Source organism: Podarcis cretensis, assembly GCF_951804945.1.
Source record: "Podarcis cretensis genome assembly, chromosome: 16".
In the NCBI taxonomy this organism is placed as follows: domain Eukaryota; kingdom Metazoa; phylum Chordata; class Lepidosauria; order Squamata; family Lacertidae; genus Podarcis; species Podarcis cretensis.
The window spans coordinates 25,501,444-25,518,979 of NC_137186.1; the positions used below are offsets into that span (position 1 = coordinate 25,501,444).

General features: G+C 47.4%; 3 protein-coding genes across 5 annotated transcripts in view; 2 read left to right on the forward strand and 1 right to left on the reverse strand.

Annotated features, from left to right (window-relative positions):
* Positions 1-1,512: 1,512 nt before the first annotated feature.
* DUSP18 (dual specificity phosphatase 18) lies at positions 1,513-6,938 on the reverse strand. 2 transcript variants are annotated; one of them, XM_079957276.1, is made up of 3 exons: positions 6,917-6,938; positions 3,636-3,740; positions 1,513-2,368 (listed from the first exon to the last, which is right to left on the reverse strand). In XM_079957276.1, the coding sequence occupies exon 3, from the start codon at positions 2,311-2,313 to the stop codon at positions 1,747-1,749; it is 567 nt and encodes a 188-aa protein (XP_079813402.1). In that variant the 5' UTR covers positions 2,314-2,368; positions 3,636-3,740; positions 6,917-6,938; the 3' UTR covers positions 1,513-1,746. The 2 variants fall into 2 exon arrangements, with proteins under 2 accessions (XP_079813402.1, XP_079813401.1); XM_079957275.1 differs by having other exon boundaries at positions 6,913-6,934.
* Positions 6,939-7,090: 152 nt separating this feature from the next.
* LOC307205025 (uncharacterized protein C5orf52 homolog) lies at positions 7,091-10,210 on the forward strand. Its single transcript, XM_079957296.1, has 3 exons — positions 7,091-7,239; positions 8,774-8,882; positions 9,784-10,210. Exons 1-3 carry the CDS (start codon positions 7,106-7,108, stop codon positions 10,042-10,044), a joined length of 504 nt encoding a protein of 167 aa, XP_079813422.1. The 5' UTR covers positions 7,091-7,105; the 3' UTR covers positions 10,045-10,210.
* A 3,979-nt stretch (positions 10,211-14,189) lies between these two features.
* Positions 14,190-17,536, forward strand: part of OSBP2 (oxysterol binding protein 2) — a gene marked incomplete at its 5' end in the record, with an annotated part of 154,075 nt that continues 150,728 nt past the window's right edge. The window contains one exon of one of the 2 annotated variants that reach the window (XM_079956592.1): positions 14,190-14,526. In XM_079956592.1, coding sequence (XP_079812718.1) covers positions 14,213-14,526 — 314 coding nt within the window. The remainder of the gene's footprint in view (positions 14,527-17,536) is intronic. The other variant, XM_079956593.1, reaches the window with a different exon arrangement.

Here is a 17,536-nt window from a genome sequence, read left to right on the forward strand (position 1 = left end):
TATAGGTGCTCTGTGTGCAAGTCAATTGATGAACCTAATACTAGTTCTGCTGGCTGGCCGGCCTGCCTGCCTGTGTGCTCCTTCTGGGCAGCTCCCTGCCAAGCCACACAGATCAAGCAAGGAAGGAAGGAAGGAGGGATGGACAGCCAGGCAGGGGATAGACATGCTGCACACTCACATGTGCCCCCTTGCTCCTCTGGGAGGCAAATCACAAACAGAGGATGGCGCCCGGCTGGGGGGAGGCAGCAGACTGAGGGAGGGAGTGAAGCAGGAAGGGGGGCAGGAGAATATTGAGGGTGCTGTGCCCCCAGAAGAAAATGAAAGGTAAAAAAGATCTTTTCAATACCAGTTAGAGAATTGTGTTTTCCCCTAGGCATCTCATAGACTAAGATGTGCTGCCCAAGCTTATTGTGTCTGTTAAGGTATTCTTCTGTTTTCATGCTGCAATGCATTTGTGCCCCACAGAAGTGTGCCTGGCAGTTTCATTCTTCAGCTTTCAGTAAACACTGAAAAAGGGACGCGGGTGGCGCTGTGGGTTAAACCACAGAGACTAGGACTTGCCAATCAGAAAGTCAGCAGTTCGAATCCCTGTGACGGGGTGAGCTCCTGTTGCTCGGTCCCTGCTCCTGCCAACCTAGCAGTTCAAAAGCACGTCAAAGCTGCAGCAGGAAGGTAAACGGCGTTTCCATGCGCTGCTCTGGTTCACCAGAAGCGGCTTAGTCATGCTGGCCACATGACCCGGAAGCTGTCTGTGGACAAACGCTGGCTCCCTCGGCCAGTAAAGCGAGATGAGTGCCGCAACCCCAGAGTTGTCCGCAACTGGACTTAACGGTCAGAGGTCCCTTTACCTTTACCTTTAACCCACCCTGGGACCTACCAGTGAAGGGAAGGCAATAAATTTAACAACAACTATTATGGTCATTTTTTAATGTGGATAAAGGTAAAGGTAAAGGACCCCTTGACGGTTAAGTGCAGTCAAAGGCAGCTATAGGGTTGCGGTGCTCATCTCACTTTCAGGCCGAGGGAGTCGGCGTTTGTCCACAGACAGCTTTCTGGGTCTTGTGGGCAGCAGGACTAAATCGCTTCTGGCACAACAGGACACCGTGACCAGAGCACAAGGAAACACTGTTTACCTTCCCGCCACAGAGGTACCTATTTATCTACTTGCACTGGTGTGCTTTCGAACTGCTAGGTTGGGAGGAGCTGGGACAGAGCAACAGGAGCTCACTCCGTTGCGGGGATTCAAACCACCGACCTTCTGATCGGGAAGCCCAAGAGGCTCAGTGGTTTAGACCACAGAGCCACCTGCATCCTTCAGAAAAAAAATTACTGGGTGGGGGGCAAGTGACCCCGGCCCCCTAGAGTTGGCACCTATGTGGTCTGGTAACCCTAGGCACTACAGTCCTGCTTTGCTGCAACATTGGGTGTTTCCCAAAGGAAAAGCTCTTCCTCTTCACTGAAGTCTTTGTTATTTTGGAACGAGACACAAAGGAGTCACAAACTGAGCTTGCCTACGGTTTGCTTGTTTTTTCAATTTTTTGTCGCTTTTATGTATAGAAAAGAAAAAGGCACACGCATACACACAGAGCATCCCCTTATCGACAATCTCACCCCCTTCTTCTTCATCAGGCAATAGGGCTCTGCACTGGTCAGAGTTGGGCAAAATTTCACACTTAGTAAAGATCGTCGGGGTTCGTTAAGCTCCGCTGAGCCCCCTTCTCCCGGAGGGCGCGAGTTCTGTAATTGTCACAAGGCTATCATGACCCTGACTTCGTTTTCGTAGAGGTCAGGAATCACCCCCAGCGGGGACTGGACCATCTTGACGCTGGTTTTCCCAAAGAGTTTCTGCTCGTACTGGATGAGCTGCTGCCAAAAGCCGTTGTTGGGCCGGACGATGGGCCGGCAGCACTTGACCCAGGCGTGGGCGTTTGCCAGAGACATTGAGTGGTACTTCATCAGGTAGGCGATGCACAGAGCGGCAGAGCGGCTGACGCCCGCAGCGCAGTGCACTAGCGTCCGGCCTTGGTTTGATTCCACAGCGCGGATCTTATCGGCTACGGGGTCAAAGAAGTCCAAAAGGCGGGATGAGGGGCAGTCTGTTATGGGGACGTGGATGTAGTAAATGTCTGGGAAGTAAGTGTTGACCACCTCCACCGAAACGTTGATAACTGTGGTGATCTGGTTGGCGTAGAGGAAGAGTTTGTTGTTGGCGGCCTCGCCATTACTGAGGAACAGGCTGTTTGTGATCCGGGAAAGGCCGTAGACAGACGGGTGCCTGAGTATGATAGGGATGGTTCCAAACACTGCATTCATCAAGGCGAACTTTAGACATCAGCTACGACAGGAAGCATCATTCTTGCTCGCTATGCTTTAGGGAGGCAAATGAGGCTTCCGGTTAGACAACGAGGAAAAAGCAACCAGAAGCTTTGCTCTTGGGAATTATAGGGACAGAACTATCTAAATTGTATAGAAACTTATTCATGTATGCGACTACAGCGGCAAGAATGTTACTTGCCCAAAAATGGAAAGAAGAAGTCCCAGCAAAGGAAGAATGGATGCAAAAACTTATGGAATAAGCAGCAATGGCAAAACTGACCTAGAGTAAGAAATCAAGATAACAAGCTTTTTATAAAAGAATGGGAATGGTTTATTGAATATTTACAGATACATTGTAAACAGATAAAAACACTGGCAGGATTATCGTACTAACCTGCAGTTTCATAAGTGGTACCTTGGTACTCAAATGATTTGGCTCCCGAACAAATCAGCTCTCAAATGCCGCAAACCTGGAAGTGAGTGTTCCGGTTTGTGAACATTTTTTGGAAGCCGAATGTCCGAACACGGCTTCCGTGACTTCCGAATGAGCGCAGGAAGCTCCTGCAGCCAATTGGAAGCTGCACCTTGGTTTTCAAACAGTTTTGGGAGTTGAGCGGACTCCTGGAATGGATTAAGTTTGAGAACCAAGGTACCACTGTATATTTAAAGAAGATGAATAAATGAGCAAATTAAGTTAATGTGGATATGCAGAAGATATGAAAAAATAAATTTAAGGAACTGCAGAAAGAGGGGGAAGGAAGTCAAGTTTTGAAATGTCAAAAGGATTGTAAAATCAGTGAAATGTATAAATCTGAAAAGTATAAACATATTTTAGAAAAAATAGACAATGAGGGAAAAGGCAAACTGAATGTGTGATATCCAGCAGTGGCTATCACCAGGGTTTGGGGGGTTTTTTACCTCCCAGGTAGGCGCCATCACCATTCTAAGAGAACAAGGGAGAAATTATTGGTAAGTTCCTAGCACCTCATTTTCTAGAAAAATAGTACTGGCTATTGCTCAGTGTTGGGAATTATTCATAAAGTGTTAGGATTAAAGATGTGAAGGCACTGAAGAATAAAAAAAATACCTGCCAATTTTTCTGGTTTCCCTTGCAGAGAACAGGGCTGGAGGAACCTGCAGCTCTTCAAATGTTGTTGGACTACAACTCCCATCAACCCTGGCAATTAGCCCTGCTGGCTGATGGAGGTCGGAGTCCAACAATGTCTAGAGGGATATATGCCGTTATATAAAAATCTTGCAAATCTTGCCAAAGTTACCAGGGAAAACAGCAGCACTTTGTGAGTCCTCTTTGCCTGTACCTGTATATATTCCTGGTCAAACACCACCGGCATCTATCGTGGCCCCCAGACACACTGATTCAGGAAGTCGTTTGCTTCTTGAACATCATAGTCTTTCAATAGTGTCTAAAAGGAGAAAAAGACATTGAAAACTTGGAGCTATTTCAAATGAAGTTCTTGGTAGCCAGCCCTAGCTCTCCGCACCCTTAACAAACCACAGTTCCCAGGATTCTTGGTGGGTTGGAGCCATGATGACTATTTAAAGTGGAACAATACTGCTTTAAATGTATAGTGCATAAGATAAATAAGAATAAGAATTTATTATTTATACCCCGCCCATCTAGCTGAGATTCCCCAGCCACTCTGGACGGCTCCCAATCAAATGTTAAAAACAGTACAGCATTAAATATTAAAAACTTCCCTGAAAAGGGCTGCCTTCAGATGTCTTTTAAAGATAGGATAGCTGCTTATTTATTGCATAATACAAGTAAAAGTGGGAGGGAAGGATAATGACTTTGAACATTTGTCGTATGAAAAGTTACCAGCAGGAACTTACAGGACATGCACCCTTTGGAAAATGAAACAGTAAGACCACCCCAAAGCTTCTGAAGATGCAAAAGCAGGATTGTTTATGACTACCTCGCTAGCACCGCAAGTGCAAATCCTCGTAAATTGCATCCTAGTTGGATGCAACCCTTTAAAAGCATGGTGGTTATTTTGATTACCCTCGCCATCTTTGAATTTGCTCAGACCTGTACATTTGTGCACCTATGTGTTTAAATCAGCACATGCAAATTTGCATCAGGAGCCTTGCACCTTCTTAACTACCTAGAAATCAGCATGCTGCAATTCTCTGTTTCTGTGAATTAAGTGTCAGAATTTAAGGGCTCATTTTGAGTTCAAGGTTCCAGGCTAAATGGCCCTTCTGCTCCCCTTCTGGCAAGGTTTCTGGCAAGGATCTTTGCAATCCCACCTGGAGATGCGAGGGGCTGAACTGGTGGTATGCTACTGAGCTACAACCCTTCTCCAAATCCCAAATCCTGTCAAGGCTCAGAAACTGATATGCCAGAGCAATGAGATGGCCAAATTTGCTGAACTGCGCAGCAGGGTTGTTAAAGAGAGAGAGAGAGAGAGACAGAGGGGGGGGGGGGGAGGGAGGGAGAGAGAGATTGCAAAGGGACCCTCTCCAAACTGAGTGAATGGGCACATATATTATCATTGGGTCTGAACAATGTGGACTTGGTTTTTTTTCCAGATTTTAGCAGTGCCCTTTGCAATGCCAAAATTTGGTGCCCTCCTGCCTCTCGTCTTCCATTCCAAGTCACTGTTGCAGGGGCTCCTACAGCACCCTCTTGGCTAGGCACCCAGTGCGAGTGAACTGGTCCCTCCTCGCTAAATCCTCCTCTGGTTTGAATAAGCCTAGGAGCAACACTTTGGAGTTACAGCAGATAGCTGGATGAAGATGTCAACCCAATACAGTATATGGCAGCTTTGAAAAAGGCAGATCCCATGCTAGGGATCATTGGGCAGTGGCGTAGCGTGGGGGCTGCAGGGGGGGCCGGCCGCACCGGGCGCAACATCTGGGGGTTAGGGTTGGGGGCGCAAATCCACGGGTTAGGGGGCACAAATTACTTGCCTTGCCCCGGGTGCTGACAACCCACGCTACGCCACTGACATTGGGAAAGGAATTGAAAACAAAACTGCCCATGTCATAATGCCAATATACAAATCTAGGATGCGACCATATTCAGGATAGGTAAAGGTAAAGGGACCCCTGACCATTAGGTCCAGTCGTGGCCGACTCTGGGGGTGCAGCACTCATCTCGCTTTATTGGCCGAGGGAGCTGGCGTACAGATTCCGGGTCAGGTGGCCAGCAGGACTAAGCCGCTTCTGGCGAACCAGAGCAGCACACGGAAACGCCGTTTACCTTCCCGCCGGAGCAGTACCTGTTTATCTACTTGCACTTTGACATGCTTTCGAACTGCTAGGTTGGCAGGAGCAGGGACCGAGCAACAGGAGCAAATCCCTTCTCAGGGATTCGAACCGCCGACCTTCTGATCAACAAGCCCTAGGCTCTGTGGTTTAACCCACAGCGCCACCCGCATCCCATATTTAGGATACTGTGTACAATTCTGGTCGTCTCCCATCAAAAAGGGCATTGTAGAGTTGGAAAAGGTTCAGAAGGGACATTATATATATATATTAGTTTTTTGACATATCATTTTCAACAGTAACTAAACATACTTTTACACCTTATACAATTTTTTGACTTCCATCAATCCTGCCTGAAAATTTTCCAATCTAATCTCTTCGTATACAGTTCTTACTTTCCCTATTACATTCAAATCTCATAACTGATATCTCTATTCTTTTTCTACACAGAAAGGACTTCTTCACACAGCACAAACTATGGAACTCCCTGCTGCAGGAGGCAGGGACGGGCACCGACTTGGATGGCTTTCGAAGAGGATCAAACAAATTCATGGGGGAGAGGGCTGTTCGATGGCTACTAGCTACAATAGCTCTGCTGTGCCTCCACAGCCAGAGTCAGAAATGCTTCTGGAAAACCCGTGGGAGAGTACAGTGGTACCTCGGGTTAAGAACTTAATTCGTTCTGGAGGTCTGTTCTTAACCTGAAACTGTTCTTAACCTGAAGCACCACTTTAGCTAATGGGGCCTCCTGCTGCCGCCGCGCCACTGCCACACGATTTCTGTTCTCATCCTGAAGCAAAGTTTTTAACCCGAGGTACTATTTCTGGGTTAGTGTTAGTGGAGTCTGTAACCTGAAGCGTATGTAACCCGAGGTACCACTGTACTCTTGGGCTCAGATCCTGCTTCCCACTCAGGCCTCAGGTTGGCCACTGTGAGAAGAGGATGGTGGTCTAAATGGCAGGATCCAGTAGGCTCTCCTTACGTTGTTATTGCCATTCAGAGATACAGTGGTACCTCGGGTTACAGACGCTTCAGGTTACATATGCTTCAGGTTACAGGCTCTTTTAACCCAGAAATAGTACCTCGGGTTAAGAACTTTGCTTCAGGATGAGAACAGAAATCGTGCCCCGGGGGGCGTAGCAGCAGCAGGAGGCCCCATTAGCTGAAGTGGTGCTTCAGGTTAAGAACAGTTTCAGGTTAAGGACGGAAATCCGGAACGAAGTACTTAACCCGAGGTGCCACTATAGACTGCCTTTGGACATGGAGGTTCTCCCCCCCCCATCCTTCCCTGACTTTGGGGCCGGATTCTTGCGCAGCGCTTCCTCCGCGCCCCACTCGCCCCACCAAAAGGGGAGCTCTCCTTACCCACCGCCCACCCCAGACGCTTCCTGCGGTGCCCCCTCGTCCTCCTCCTCCTCCTCCTGCTTCAGAAGCAGCGGCGGCGGCAACGAGAAGGCATTGAGCCCTTCCAAGCCCCGGGGCCGGTTTCCAGGGCAACTCTGAACGCCCGATCCCATTGTGACCTCCGCTCCCTCCAGCGGGGAGGCATTGCCCAGCCATGGCTCAGCGCAGTCCGGTCCAGTCCCCGGTCAGGGGAGGCGCCATGGAGGCGGGGAAGCCCGAGGACGCCCCGCCGGCCGTGGTCACTTTCTTCCAGCCCCACGTCGGCGGCCAAGTGCTGGTGCTTTTCAGGTAAAGGGGGTAGATGGATGGGGGGAGCGGGGCAAGCCCCCCCCCAGGGCACAGGGAGGTAGGAGAGGGGCTTCACTCGTGACACCCTCCCCTCTCAGTCAGGAGTTTGCCCCGTTTTGCCTCTGAACACGTGCAGAGTTCTTTTCCTCCCCGAAAGGGGAAAATACTTTTTTTGGGCACAGGGAGGTACGGGAGGGGCTTCACTCGTGACACCCTCCCCTCTCAATCAGGAGTTTGCCCAGTTTTGCCTCTGAACATGTGCAGAGTTTTTTTCCTCCCCGAAAGGGGAAAATACGTTTTTTTTGGGGGGGGGGTCCCTCTTTCGCAAATGTAAATATTGCACAGTCCCGATGAAGGGCCCTTGAACATGTGCAGAGTTCTTTCGTTTCCTGACAGAAGAGGGAAGAGGCTTTGTTGCGTTTCCCCCCTTTGTGTCTGCATGAATTGCATGCCATGTTCAGGGGTAGCAAGAACATGTGACACGCCTTTGAGCATTTGCAGAGTTATTTTGCTTCACGAGGAAAGAAGGGTTTGTCTGTTGTTCCTCACATATAAAGCTTGTTTATGTGTCTCCTTTAGGGGTTGCAAGGCATACCCTGTGACTCAGCTTCTCTGAGAGTTTTTTCGTTGAAAGAAGAGGAAAGAGGGTTGGGGTTTTTTTTTTGTCTTTCCACAAACATAAAGTTTTATATTATGTGTATGTAAAAAATAATATTCTCTGTGGTGCGTATAACAGATGCTATTGGTTAAAACAAAAAACTAGTGACCCAGAAACAGATCTCCCAACACCCTTATATAATGGGCATTTTCAAAGCACTTTGCATATGCTCTTGAAATCCTTACAATAACCATGCAATGTATATCAGTATAAATATCGTTCAGATATTGCAGAGGGCCTGAGACTAAGAAAGAAAGAAGGCCTGACTTTTCTTTAGGTTACGAGGTTAGAAAGGCAAGGTTCGAACCAGAGACTGCCTTGTTTATTTAAATCTTAAAATGTTTATTTGCTCCCCCCCCCAAAGAGGCTTGCAAAAATAAGAAGGCAGCTATATCAGTGTTGCAGGAAAAAGATAAAAACACATTCAAATCTTCCATAACATAATATTTCAGCCTTCATCCAGTGAGCAGGAGGAACTGGCTCATGGAAACTTAACTTGCATGTGCTTCAGCCTCCTTCTAGCTCCTAGAATACACCAGTGTGAAGAGCCAGTGTGGTGTAATGGTTATTGTGCCAGACTATGACCTGGGAGACCAGGGTTTGAATCCTTACTCAGCCACAATGAAGCTCACTGGGTGACTGCAGGCCAGTTGTTGTCTCTCAGCCTAACCTACCTCACAGGGTTGTTGTGTTGGTAAAATTGGGATTAAGAAGAACCATGTGTACTGCCTTGAGCTCCCTGAGGTATATAAATGTATGAAATAAAGTGCTAGGCGGATATTCCTAAATTGGTGGTATTTACACAACAGGCTTTCTTAATTTTAGAGGGAGGCAGTAGCAAATGCGGTTCTAACCAGGCACCTTTCTCCCATGCAGTTTACTCAGTGGCAGTGAAGCCGTTTTAAAGAGGTTTTTACCCAAGAGTCATCTTTCTAAGGTGATCATTCGTGACAACATCAGTGTCCAGAGAGTGCACGATATCAAGGTACCGTAAATCTCACTATTGGACCTCCTTACCTGAGCTCCACGTGGCTCCCGAACCAGGAATACTTTGGCTGCATTCGCACAGCGGTTTATCCCATTTCCCCAGCACTTCCCTGTTAATTTCAGCATTATATTTGAGCTTTCATACAACGCAAAAGCCACTTCTGGAAAACTAATGGAATACAGTGCATATTGGGCATTTTGTTTCCATGTTTTTGAGCCCCCCAAAATGTGTTTGCAGCCCCCAGTTTACCTGGAAAATTGTGGGATTAAAGCAATGAAATTTGGGGTAGTATACTGCATATGTTTTTTTCCTGCTCTTTTCATGGGGGAAAAGGAGCACACACATGTGGAAAGGGTGGCGGCAGCGGGGTGTGTGTGTTAATGACATTATCCAGTGACATGCATGGTTGTGCCATGCCATGCCCATTGGTGTGGATGAAATTTAGCATGATTTGCCGGTGTATCGGTCAAAAAGCCACAGTTCCATAACACAGCAGCTACTGTAACATCAAAGGAGCATTAGAAAACGGAAAAGGAGTGTTAGCATTATAATCAGGAAAACTAATGTAATATTTATCATGACTGAATGCACCCCTAGGTTACACAACTGGATTTGTGTTCAAGCACAACAAACCCGCTTCTGACCAGGTAGAGTGGCATGAATTTCACACACAAGCTCTGATTGGCTGAGTAGTTTGTAGGGCTTTTCCTTCTGTATGTTTGGTTATATGTCTCTCTTCCATGAATGGAGAAAGACAGAACCTCTCTGTTCCTTAATCCTCAGATTATGCACCGGTTTGGTTCAGCTTGCTTAGAGTGTTATTAAGACTTTTCTCTCTGGAGTTTTGTCTGTGTTTATTTAAGTGACTTTGCTAACAGTTGCTTCCGATTTCTTAAAGCTCAAGCACATTGAAGAAAGCAAAAGGAAGATGGGCAATCTCTTTGACCAGATGATGAAGAAGTTTGTGCATGACCAGCAGAGGAAAATGAACCGCTGGAAGAAGGAATATGGCCACTACCAGAGAATGCTGGAGAAGATTGACCAGAGGGCCTGGCTCAAAGCCCACACCTCAACCTTTGCACTGCCGGAGCTAACAAAGGCCAAGGATGTCACAGGATGGAAAAATGTGAACCTGCCACAGCAAAACAGGCTTAGGTAACTTGAGTGACCATGAGCTAGAGGAATGGCTTCATGGTTCCACTTGGCACAGAAAATCATCAGGAAAAAGACCCATGCGCCCCGCCCCCCCACTGCCCCATAGGCTTTCCTGCTGGCTTGTCTCATTAGGATAATGGAATTAAAGTTAATACAAGGCCTTCACAGCATTCATGTGGCACAAATGTTTCTGTTGTAGGCCTTTAATTGTATTTTTTTTAAAAAATGTTCAGAGGGCTTTACAGTCTTTTTGCAGGTCCAGCCTTACCATTAGGCAAAAAGCAGCGGCAGATTTTGGGTGTTATGTAAAAGTAGCAAATTGTTAGCTATTGACCCATCTATTATTATTGTATTCTTACTGACAGGAAGGGGGAAAGGTGCTTGTGGGTTGGTTTGGATTTTTTTTCCTCAGGTGCTAAAATACCTCAGCTTGGCCTTGGATGCTTTGCAACTTGACTTGGGGTGGGAGGGGGCACCAGGCTGCTCTGCCTCAAGCGGCATGATGTCTTGGACTGTCCTGGTCTTTTGGTTCTCTGCAACCTGTTATTCCCTGTTTACAGATAGTTGATTGACTAAGGCTGAGAGAGAAATAGTGACTTGCCTAAGGTGAGCCTGTGACCATGGGGGGGCATATTTGCAAAAGAAGATGCATTTGGAAAGTGCATTGAAATGGAACATGCTGGGTCTGTGGGGTCCTTTTCTGCAGGTTGGTGTTCTGGTGTGCAGCTGGTCGGCAAAATTTGCAAGGCACTAAACAACACCCCCATTCCCAAACACCAGTTCTACCTGCATTGCAGCCAAGGTTGTGCATAGCACACGATGAAGGAGACAGAAGTACCTGGGTTTATTTAGTGTCTGTACCCTGCTCTTTAGTCAGAAAGACTCCCATGGCAGTTTACAAACAATCTGATATAACTGTCGCTGTCTGCAGGCCTACAACGTAAAATACATGGCACACAAGGAAAGAAGTATAGGGATGGAAGAGGAAGAGAGCAAACCCAAGAGCACTTCTTAAAGTAAAAAAGTAGTTCTTATAATGACTAACTGGAAACAGTTCAGGGGCCAGAGATGCCTGATGAAGCTGGTCTTAGGAACACAGGAAGCTGCCTTATACAGAGTCAGGCCATTGGTCCATCTTGCTCAGTAATGTCTACAATGACTGGCACACACCATGAATAAATGTATACATCTGTATCATCTATGCTTACCATCCTTTCTTCCTTAAAATAAAACCCCTTGATGATGTAGTCTTTTCTCAATCTGCCAGACATACAAACAATTTAGCACCCTCCTCTTCATGTCGTGCAAGCAGCAATAGCCCTCCAGTGGTGAGCCTCTAGGAATCCCTGAACTTGAATCCTCTTATACCACTCACATAGAGAAATTACTAATAAGTACTTCTTTTATTTATTTCTCTATGTGGCCAAAAGATGCTGCCAGCTATCAGCAGAGATGTCTGATGAGCTGAATAGGCAATGAATGAAAAAATTCCTTCCAGTAGCACCTTAAAGACCAACTAAGTTAGTTCTAAGTTAGAACTAACTTAGTTGGTCTTTAAGGTGCTACTGGAAGGAATTTTTTTATTTTGTTTTGACTATGGCAGACCAACACGGCTACCTATCTGTAACTGAGGCAATGAATGGTGTCCTTTATGTTTACTCTAGAGACAAACTGGCTTCCATCTGAAAAGCATCCAAAAGATGTAGACACCTGACTTGCAAAAGCAATAAAGATCTAATTCATTTCTGTGACATACATTTGCAAGGGATTAAGACAAGAAGATATTGCCTACAATGATCATCTGTGCTAAAGGCGCAGTCTCATATGGTAAAATTGGTCTGTACACAACTGAGTTGAGATTGGCAAGTTGAATTTTCTCATCTGACATCACATCAGGCTGCTAGCAGAATACACATTTTTGTGTGTGCATGTCACACACCTGCACAGAAAACTGGACCGCTGACTGCCTTCCAATAATGGTTCTGTTCTCTCAGGTGCCTCCCACCAGCTTATGGATATCCTGGCTCAAGTCCACACTAAAAGACAGCACCAGGACTGACTGCAAATTGCCTCTTAGTGCCTGACAATTCATTCTGCTAATGCCTGTACTAGACACAAACCCTGCCTGCAGTGTTCTTGCTAAAGACTTGTCTGTTTTCAGCATTCTGGGTGAAGTCTCTTCCTGTCCCTTGATCATCCAGAAAGAAAGGAAAGTGCAGGACCTAGGTGACTGGAGATATGGTGGCCACAACTCCTATGAGGCACCAACTCACTTGCAGGTTTGAAGCCCTATCCCTAGAACCATAATGGTTGTTGCTCCTGACTTGTCCTAGCTCCCAGGTCAGACCTAAATGAGCCTTGCAGGTGGGCCAAAGCAGTGTGCAGGTCAGCATGTGCCAAATAAAATAATAAGCAAAGTTCACTGAATAAGCCCAATGAGCCATCTAGTATAGCGCCTGTTCTCACAGTTAAGCAGGACCCAATCACAGGAGCCCTGTCCTCTCCTGTGGCTTCCAGCAGCGGATACTCAGAAGCATTACTGTGTCCGACCATGGAGGCAGACTATAGTCATTGTGGCTAGTAGCTGTTAATAGGCTTATCCTCTATGAATCTGTCTAATCCTCTATTAAAGACACCCGGGCTGGATGGGCTTTGCTGGCGCATTTGCACTGTGCCAATCTCCTTTCCTTTTGTCCCCTTACTGTAAGCAACAGTGACCCCTCCTGCAGTTGTTTCTTCCGACTGGCCTTCAGTTCCTGCATCAATCCTGTAGCTGGGACTTGGGGCTCCCAAGGGGTGAGGCAGGCTGAGTTGGACAGATTCAGGTGGAAGGAAGCCCAGACACAACAAGTCAGGGCAGGGCAAGCCTGCTGACTCGGCCACGGCATTCTCTGGGGATCAGCAGTCAGGACCATGGATAGCTCCAGGTACATTGTGCTACCTGACCCGTAGGATGCAGCCTTAGCAAAGGATTCTCTGATGAGATCCCCCAACAACATCTGTAAGCGGCAGATGTCCACATACACGTTTTACCACACCTCTGTTTTGCAGAACTGTAAAACTGTGTGAGAAAATGCAGTCAGGTGTCCTCTGGATGGAGTGACAGTTCAGCACAGTTTAGATGTGTGTTTCATGTACAGTGGAACCTTGGTTGTTGAATGCTGCTTTGGAAGCCAAACGTTTCAGCTTTCAAATGCCGAAAACCAAGAAGTGAATGCTTCCATTTTTGAACGTGCCTCGGAAGTTGAACGGCTTCTGAGACGCATCTCTCCACTTTTTTTCTACGGATTTTGCCGACTGGCAATTGTGCCTCAGTTGTCAAGCATTTCAAGTCGAACAGTCTTCCAGAACAGATTACAGTACAGTGGTACCTTAGTTCTCAAACTTAATCCGTTCCGGAAGTCTGTTCCAAAACCAAAGCGTTCCAAAACCAAGGTGCGCTTTCCCATAGAAAGTAATGCAAAATTGATTAATCCGTTCCAGGCTGCATTCCTTTTCCCTTTTCTAGATTGTAACCTTGAGGGCAGCGACTGTCTTGTTTAAAACTGACTGGATTTAGGGCTCTTTATATATAAATGAGTAATAAATAACATATAACGATTTTATTTATTTTTGTATAAGCTTTCCCTTGCGTCGTCCTGGCCACGTCGCCAGACGAAGCTTTTGCCGCCCTGTCATCTGAGGTAACAGCGTGGCAAAATGGCGGCCGGCGCCTCCACCTGGACAGCGAACCGTTGAGCCTCGAGCAGCTTCCCGCCTTTTTTTATTCTAATCAAGCGGCGTCCCCATCCCTATTCCTTGATTGGCGCCTTGCCGGCCCCGCCCCCTTCCCATTCCCCGTCCCCCGCCTTCCACACAACTCCCGCGAGATCTCCGACCCTCCGGCAGCCCGACGAGCCTCGCAGACAAGGCGCACGTGATCCGGGAGCCGTTCGGCGCCCTCGCCGTAGGAGAGGGGAAAGAACAGAACGCGGGGCGCCGCTGTCGTAGCGGCCGCGTCACGCCGCTCCCTCGGGTGGGGTGGCGCGTCACATGGCCAGGAGCGGAGGGGCGCGGCTTGCCGCCGTCACGTGTCACGCGGCCCCGCCCCCTCGCTAGCCCTGGCGGCGGCGCTGAGGCGAAGCAGCCAGGAGGAGGGGCGGCCGGGCGCAGCCTCAGCGGCGGCGTCGCCTATGGGGAAGGCAGCCGCGCCGCTGTGCAGCGCCGGCACCCGCGGGCTGGTCTCCCTGCTCAGCGCCGTTCCTTGCCTGGCCTGCAAGCAGCCCCCTCGCCGCCCTCCTCCTCCCCCCGCCCTCCTCGTCGCCATGAGCCTGGCCGGCGCCACCACCCTCGAGGGGCCCTTGCCCTCCACCCCCGCGACCACCCCGACCTCGGCCGGCCCCGGGCCCGACACGTACAAAGGCTGGCTCTTCAAGTGGACCAACTACCTGAAGGGCTACCAGCGCCGCTGGTTCGTGCTTAGCAACGGGCTGCTCAGCTACTACAGGTACCGTGGTACACTTTTTTTGCCCGGGCATTCCTTTGCTAACGTTTGTGAGTGCGCGAACTTTAGGGGCAGTGTGGTAGTTGATGAAGGGAGGGGGGCAGGCGCTTGTGGGGGGCGCGAGTACTGCGCTGCCGCAGACTAGGGGGTAGGAGAAGTCGACGTGGCCCGTTACTAGTAGTATTACGGTAACGCTGACTGTCTAAAGTATAGCACTCGAGAGAGGGGGTCTTGGTCGTGTGACATGGGTGCTGTGCAGCTGCTACAATAACTCAGTTGATTTCCGAATACTGCTGATGCTCCCACACCCAAAAACTCACGAGCAACAACCTGCCACCCAGAGTGTATCTGTGATCCTTAGTTCGATGGCAGAGCATCTGAATTGCATGCAAAAAGTCCCAGGTTCGATCCCTGGCCTGTGTAGGTAGGACTAGGAGAGACTCCTGTCTAAAATCCCAGAGAATCACTGCCGGTCAGTGCAAACAGTACTGACTTAGATGGGCCAATGTGTCTGACTCATAGAATCCTAGAATTGTAGAGTTGGAAGGGACCCCGAGGGTCATCTATTTCAACCCCCTACAATGCAGGATTCAGTATAGTGAAAGGCCATAGCTCAATGGTAGAGCACCTGCTTTACATGAAGAATGTCACAGTTTCAATCCCTGCCATCACCAGGTAGGGCTAGGAGAAGCTCCCTTTCTGAAATCTTGGGAGAGCTGCTACCACTCAGTGTAGGCAGTGCAAAGCTGTGTGGGCCAATGACCTGACTCCATATAAAGCTGCCTTCTTTGATAGGGGAAGAGTTGTAGGCAGCTCACTGTTAGAGCGTGTGCTTTGCAGGCAAAAGGTCCAAGGCTCAGTCCCCAGCAGCAACTCCGGGTAGGTCTGAGAACGACCCCTGACTGAAACGAGAGTTGCTGTCAGTCAGTGTTGACAGGACTGAGCTAGGTGATCTGATGTAGTATAAGGCAGGCTCCTATACCTTTTTGGGAAATTGTGTTAACGCTGTGTGTGTTTGCCTGCATGCTCAGCTACTGTCTGAATTGTGACAAATGAAAGATGGAGTAGTGCAGTTTCTACAAGCAGCATGTGGTAGTGTGTCCCACCACACTGTAAAACATGCCTTCAATGTAGGTCTCTTGTCTGTTGAATTAGTAGCTGCAGTCAGAGTACCAGTTGTGTTAGTGGAGGGATCATCCTGAAAATTCCTGGTGTTTTTAGCGCTTCAGGTGAAGGCACTTTGCAATAACAGTAACAAGAAGTAACTAGTTCCTGCCTGCAGGAGTTTATGGTCTAAGCTTCAGCAGCTGGGAAAACAGGGAAGGGAGGGGAGTGGCAGGGTAACAAAACAAATACAAGAAAAAAGGGGGGAGGATACAATGAGAACGGGGAAGACGGGAGCGAATAGTTAGCAATATCTTTGTGATCAATTTCCAGAGAAAGGGTATTTTTTGTTTTTGCAAAAACAGGCTTACAAGAGATCTGTGGCATAAAGCTTTTTGGGTGAGAGCTCACTTGGCCAGATGCACACAGAGGAAAAATGGGTTATAAACAATGGAGACAAAGACCATGAAATTCAGATGGTAGTGATAGTTCTCTCTCTGATAAGAATAGAAGGTTCCGCAGATAATGCTTTTGCCATGCTAATTTCTTGCCTAAGAAGAGAATTGCTTTCAATTATTGATTAGGTTTAGTTTAACCTAATTTGCTAATGAGTACAGTCGTACCTTGGTTTTCGAACAGCTTCGTTCTTGAATGTTTTGGCTCCCGAACTCTGCAAACCTGGAAGTGAGTGTTCCAGTTTGCGAACTATTTTTGGAGGCCGAATGTCCGCCACGACTTCCGGAGCTTCCTGCAGCCAATCAGAAGCCACACTTTGGTTTCCGAATGTTTTGGAAGTGGAATGGATTCCGTTCGACTTCCAGGGTAAAACTGTACTACTCAATCAATTTAATGCTGTATGAATTTCTGAATTCTTGTAATCTGAAAGGTTAGGCTGGAAGCTGTGGGTCCAGCTTTTGGAAACTTTGTTTTGGAGTTGTGGTCATTTCCACACTATGGTCTTCTAGGCCTTTAGTAGAAAGTTGCAATGGCTGGAAAGAGCTCTGGTATTGTTCTGTCTTCTTGCTTAGTGTGAGAAGAATAGGCACTCTTTTGTCAGATATAAGTATTTAAATACAAGTTTGTTTCCTGTTGCACCAGTGACGGCTGCTGGGAACGCAAGGCTTCTTATACAACAGGAAAATTGTCTTCCCAGATGCATGTTGGCAGTGGTTCTCCAAAAACATCTTGAATGAAGAATGCTTCTAGTTTACTTTTGTGAAATAGCCAAATGAGTATTTTATAGGCAAAGTCTGAAAGGAAATAAATAACAAATTATTGCTTAAATATTTATATCCTGCCTTTCAGTTCATGTAGTGCTCTTGTGGCATCCGCAACAAATGTTAAAACTGAACAGAATCAATAAAATTGTCTGCGGTCTTTGGGTTGTCTGGATAACAGGCACAGGTCTGGATAACAGGCACAGGTAAGGTTGGCTAACGTTGTCAGGTGACTTTACTCCATCTTCAAGTTGCTGCTCAAGTCAGCTTACTCATTTACTCATTGCTTTGCTTCATGTGTTAGCACTTTTGGATCAGTGGGTGGAAAAATATGTTGCACTTTACTTGGAAACAATCACAGACTCTTAGATTCTGGATTCGCACCAAACCATCCACTTTATATTGTGAAATGACAGGTTTATAACATAGACCAGACATTTCAAGCTGCTTTTATTCAGGCTTTGCTTGGTGTGGAGCAGTGGCTTATTCTGTTGATACTTATATTTTTAGTACTGTGTTGTAAGCTTCCCTAAGCCTGTTGAATGGAATAAGCAGCATTTGTAAGATGACTGCATTGAACAGTTTTATAACTTCCTGCCTTCAGGTGGCTGATCGCTTTTTCCATATACCACTAATGGATTTTGTTTGTGATAGAGAGAAGTCAAGGGGAATTTGCATCCCTGCACCTCTAT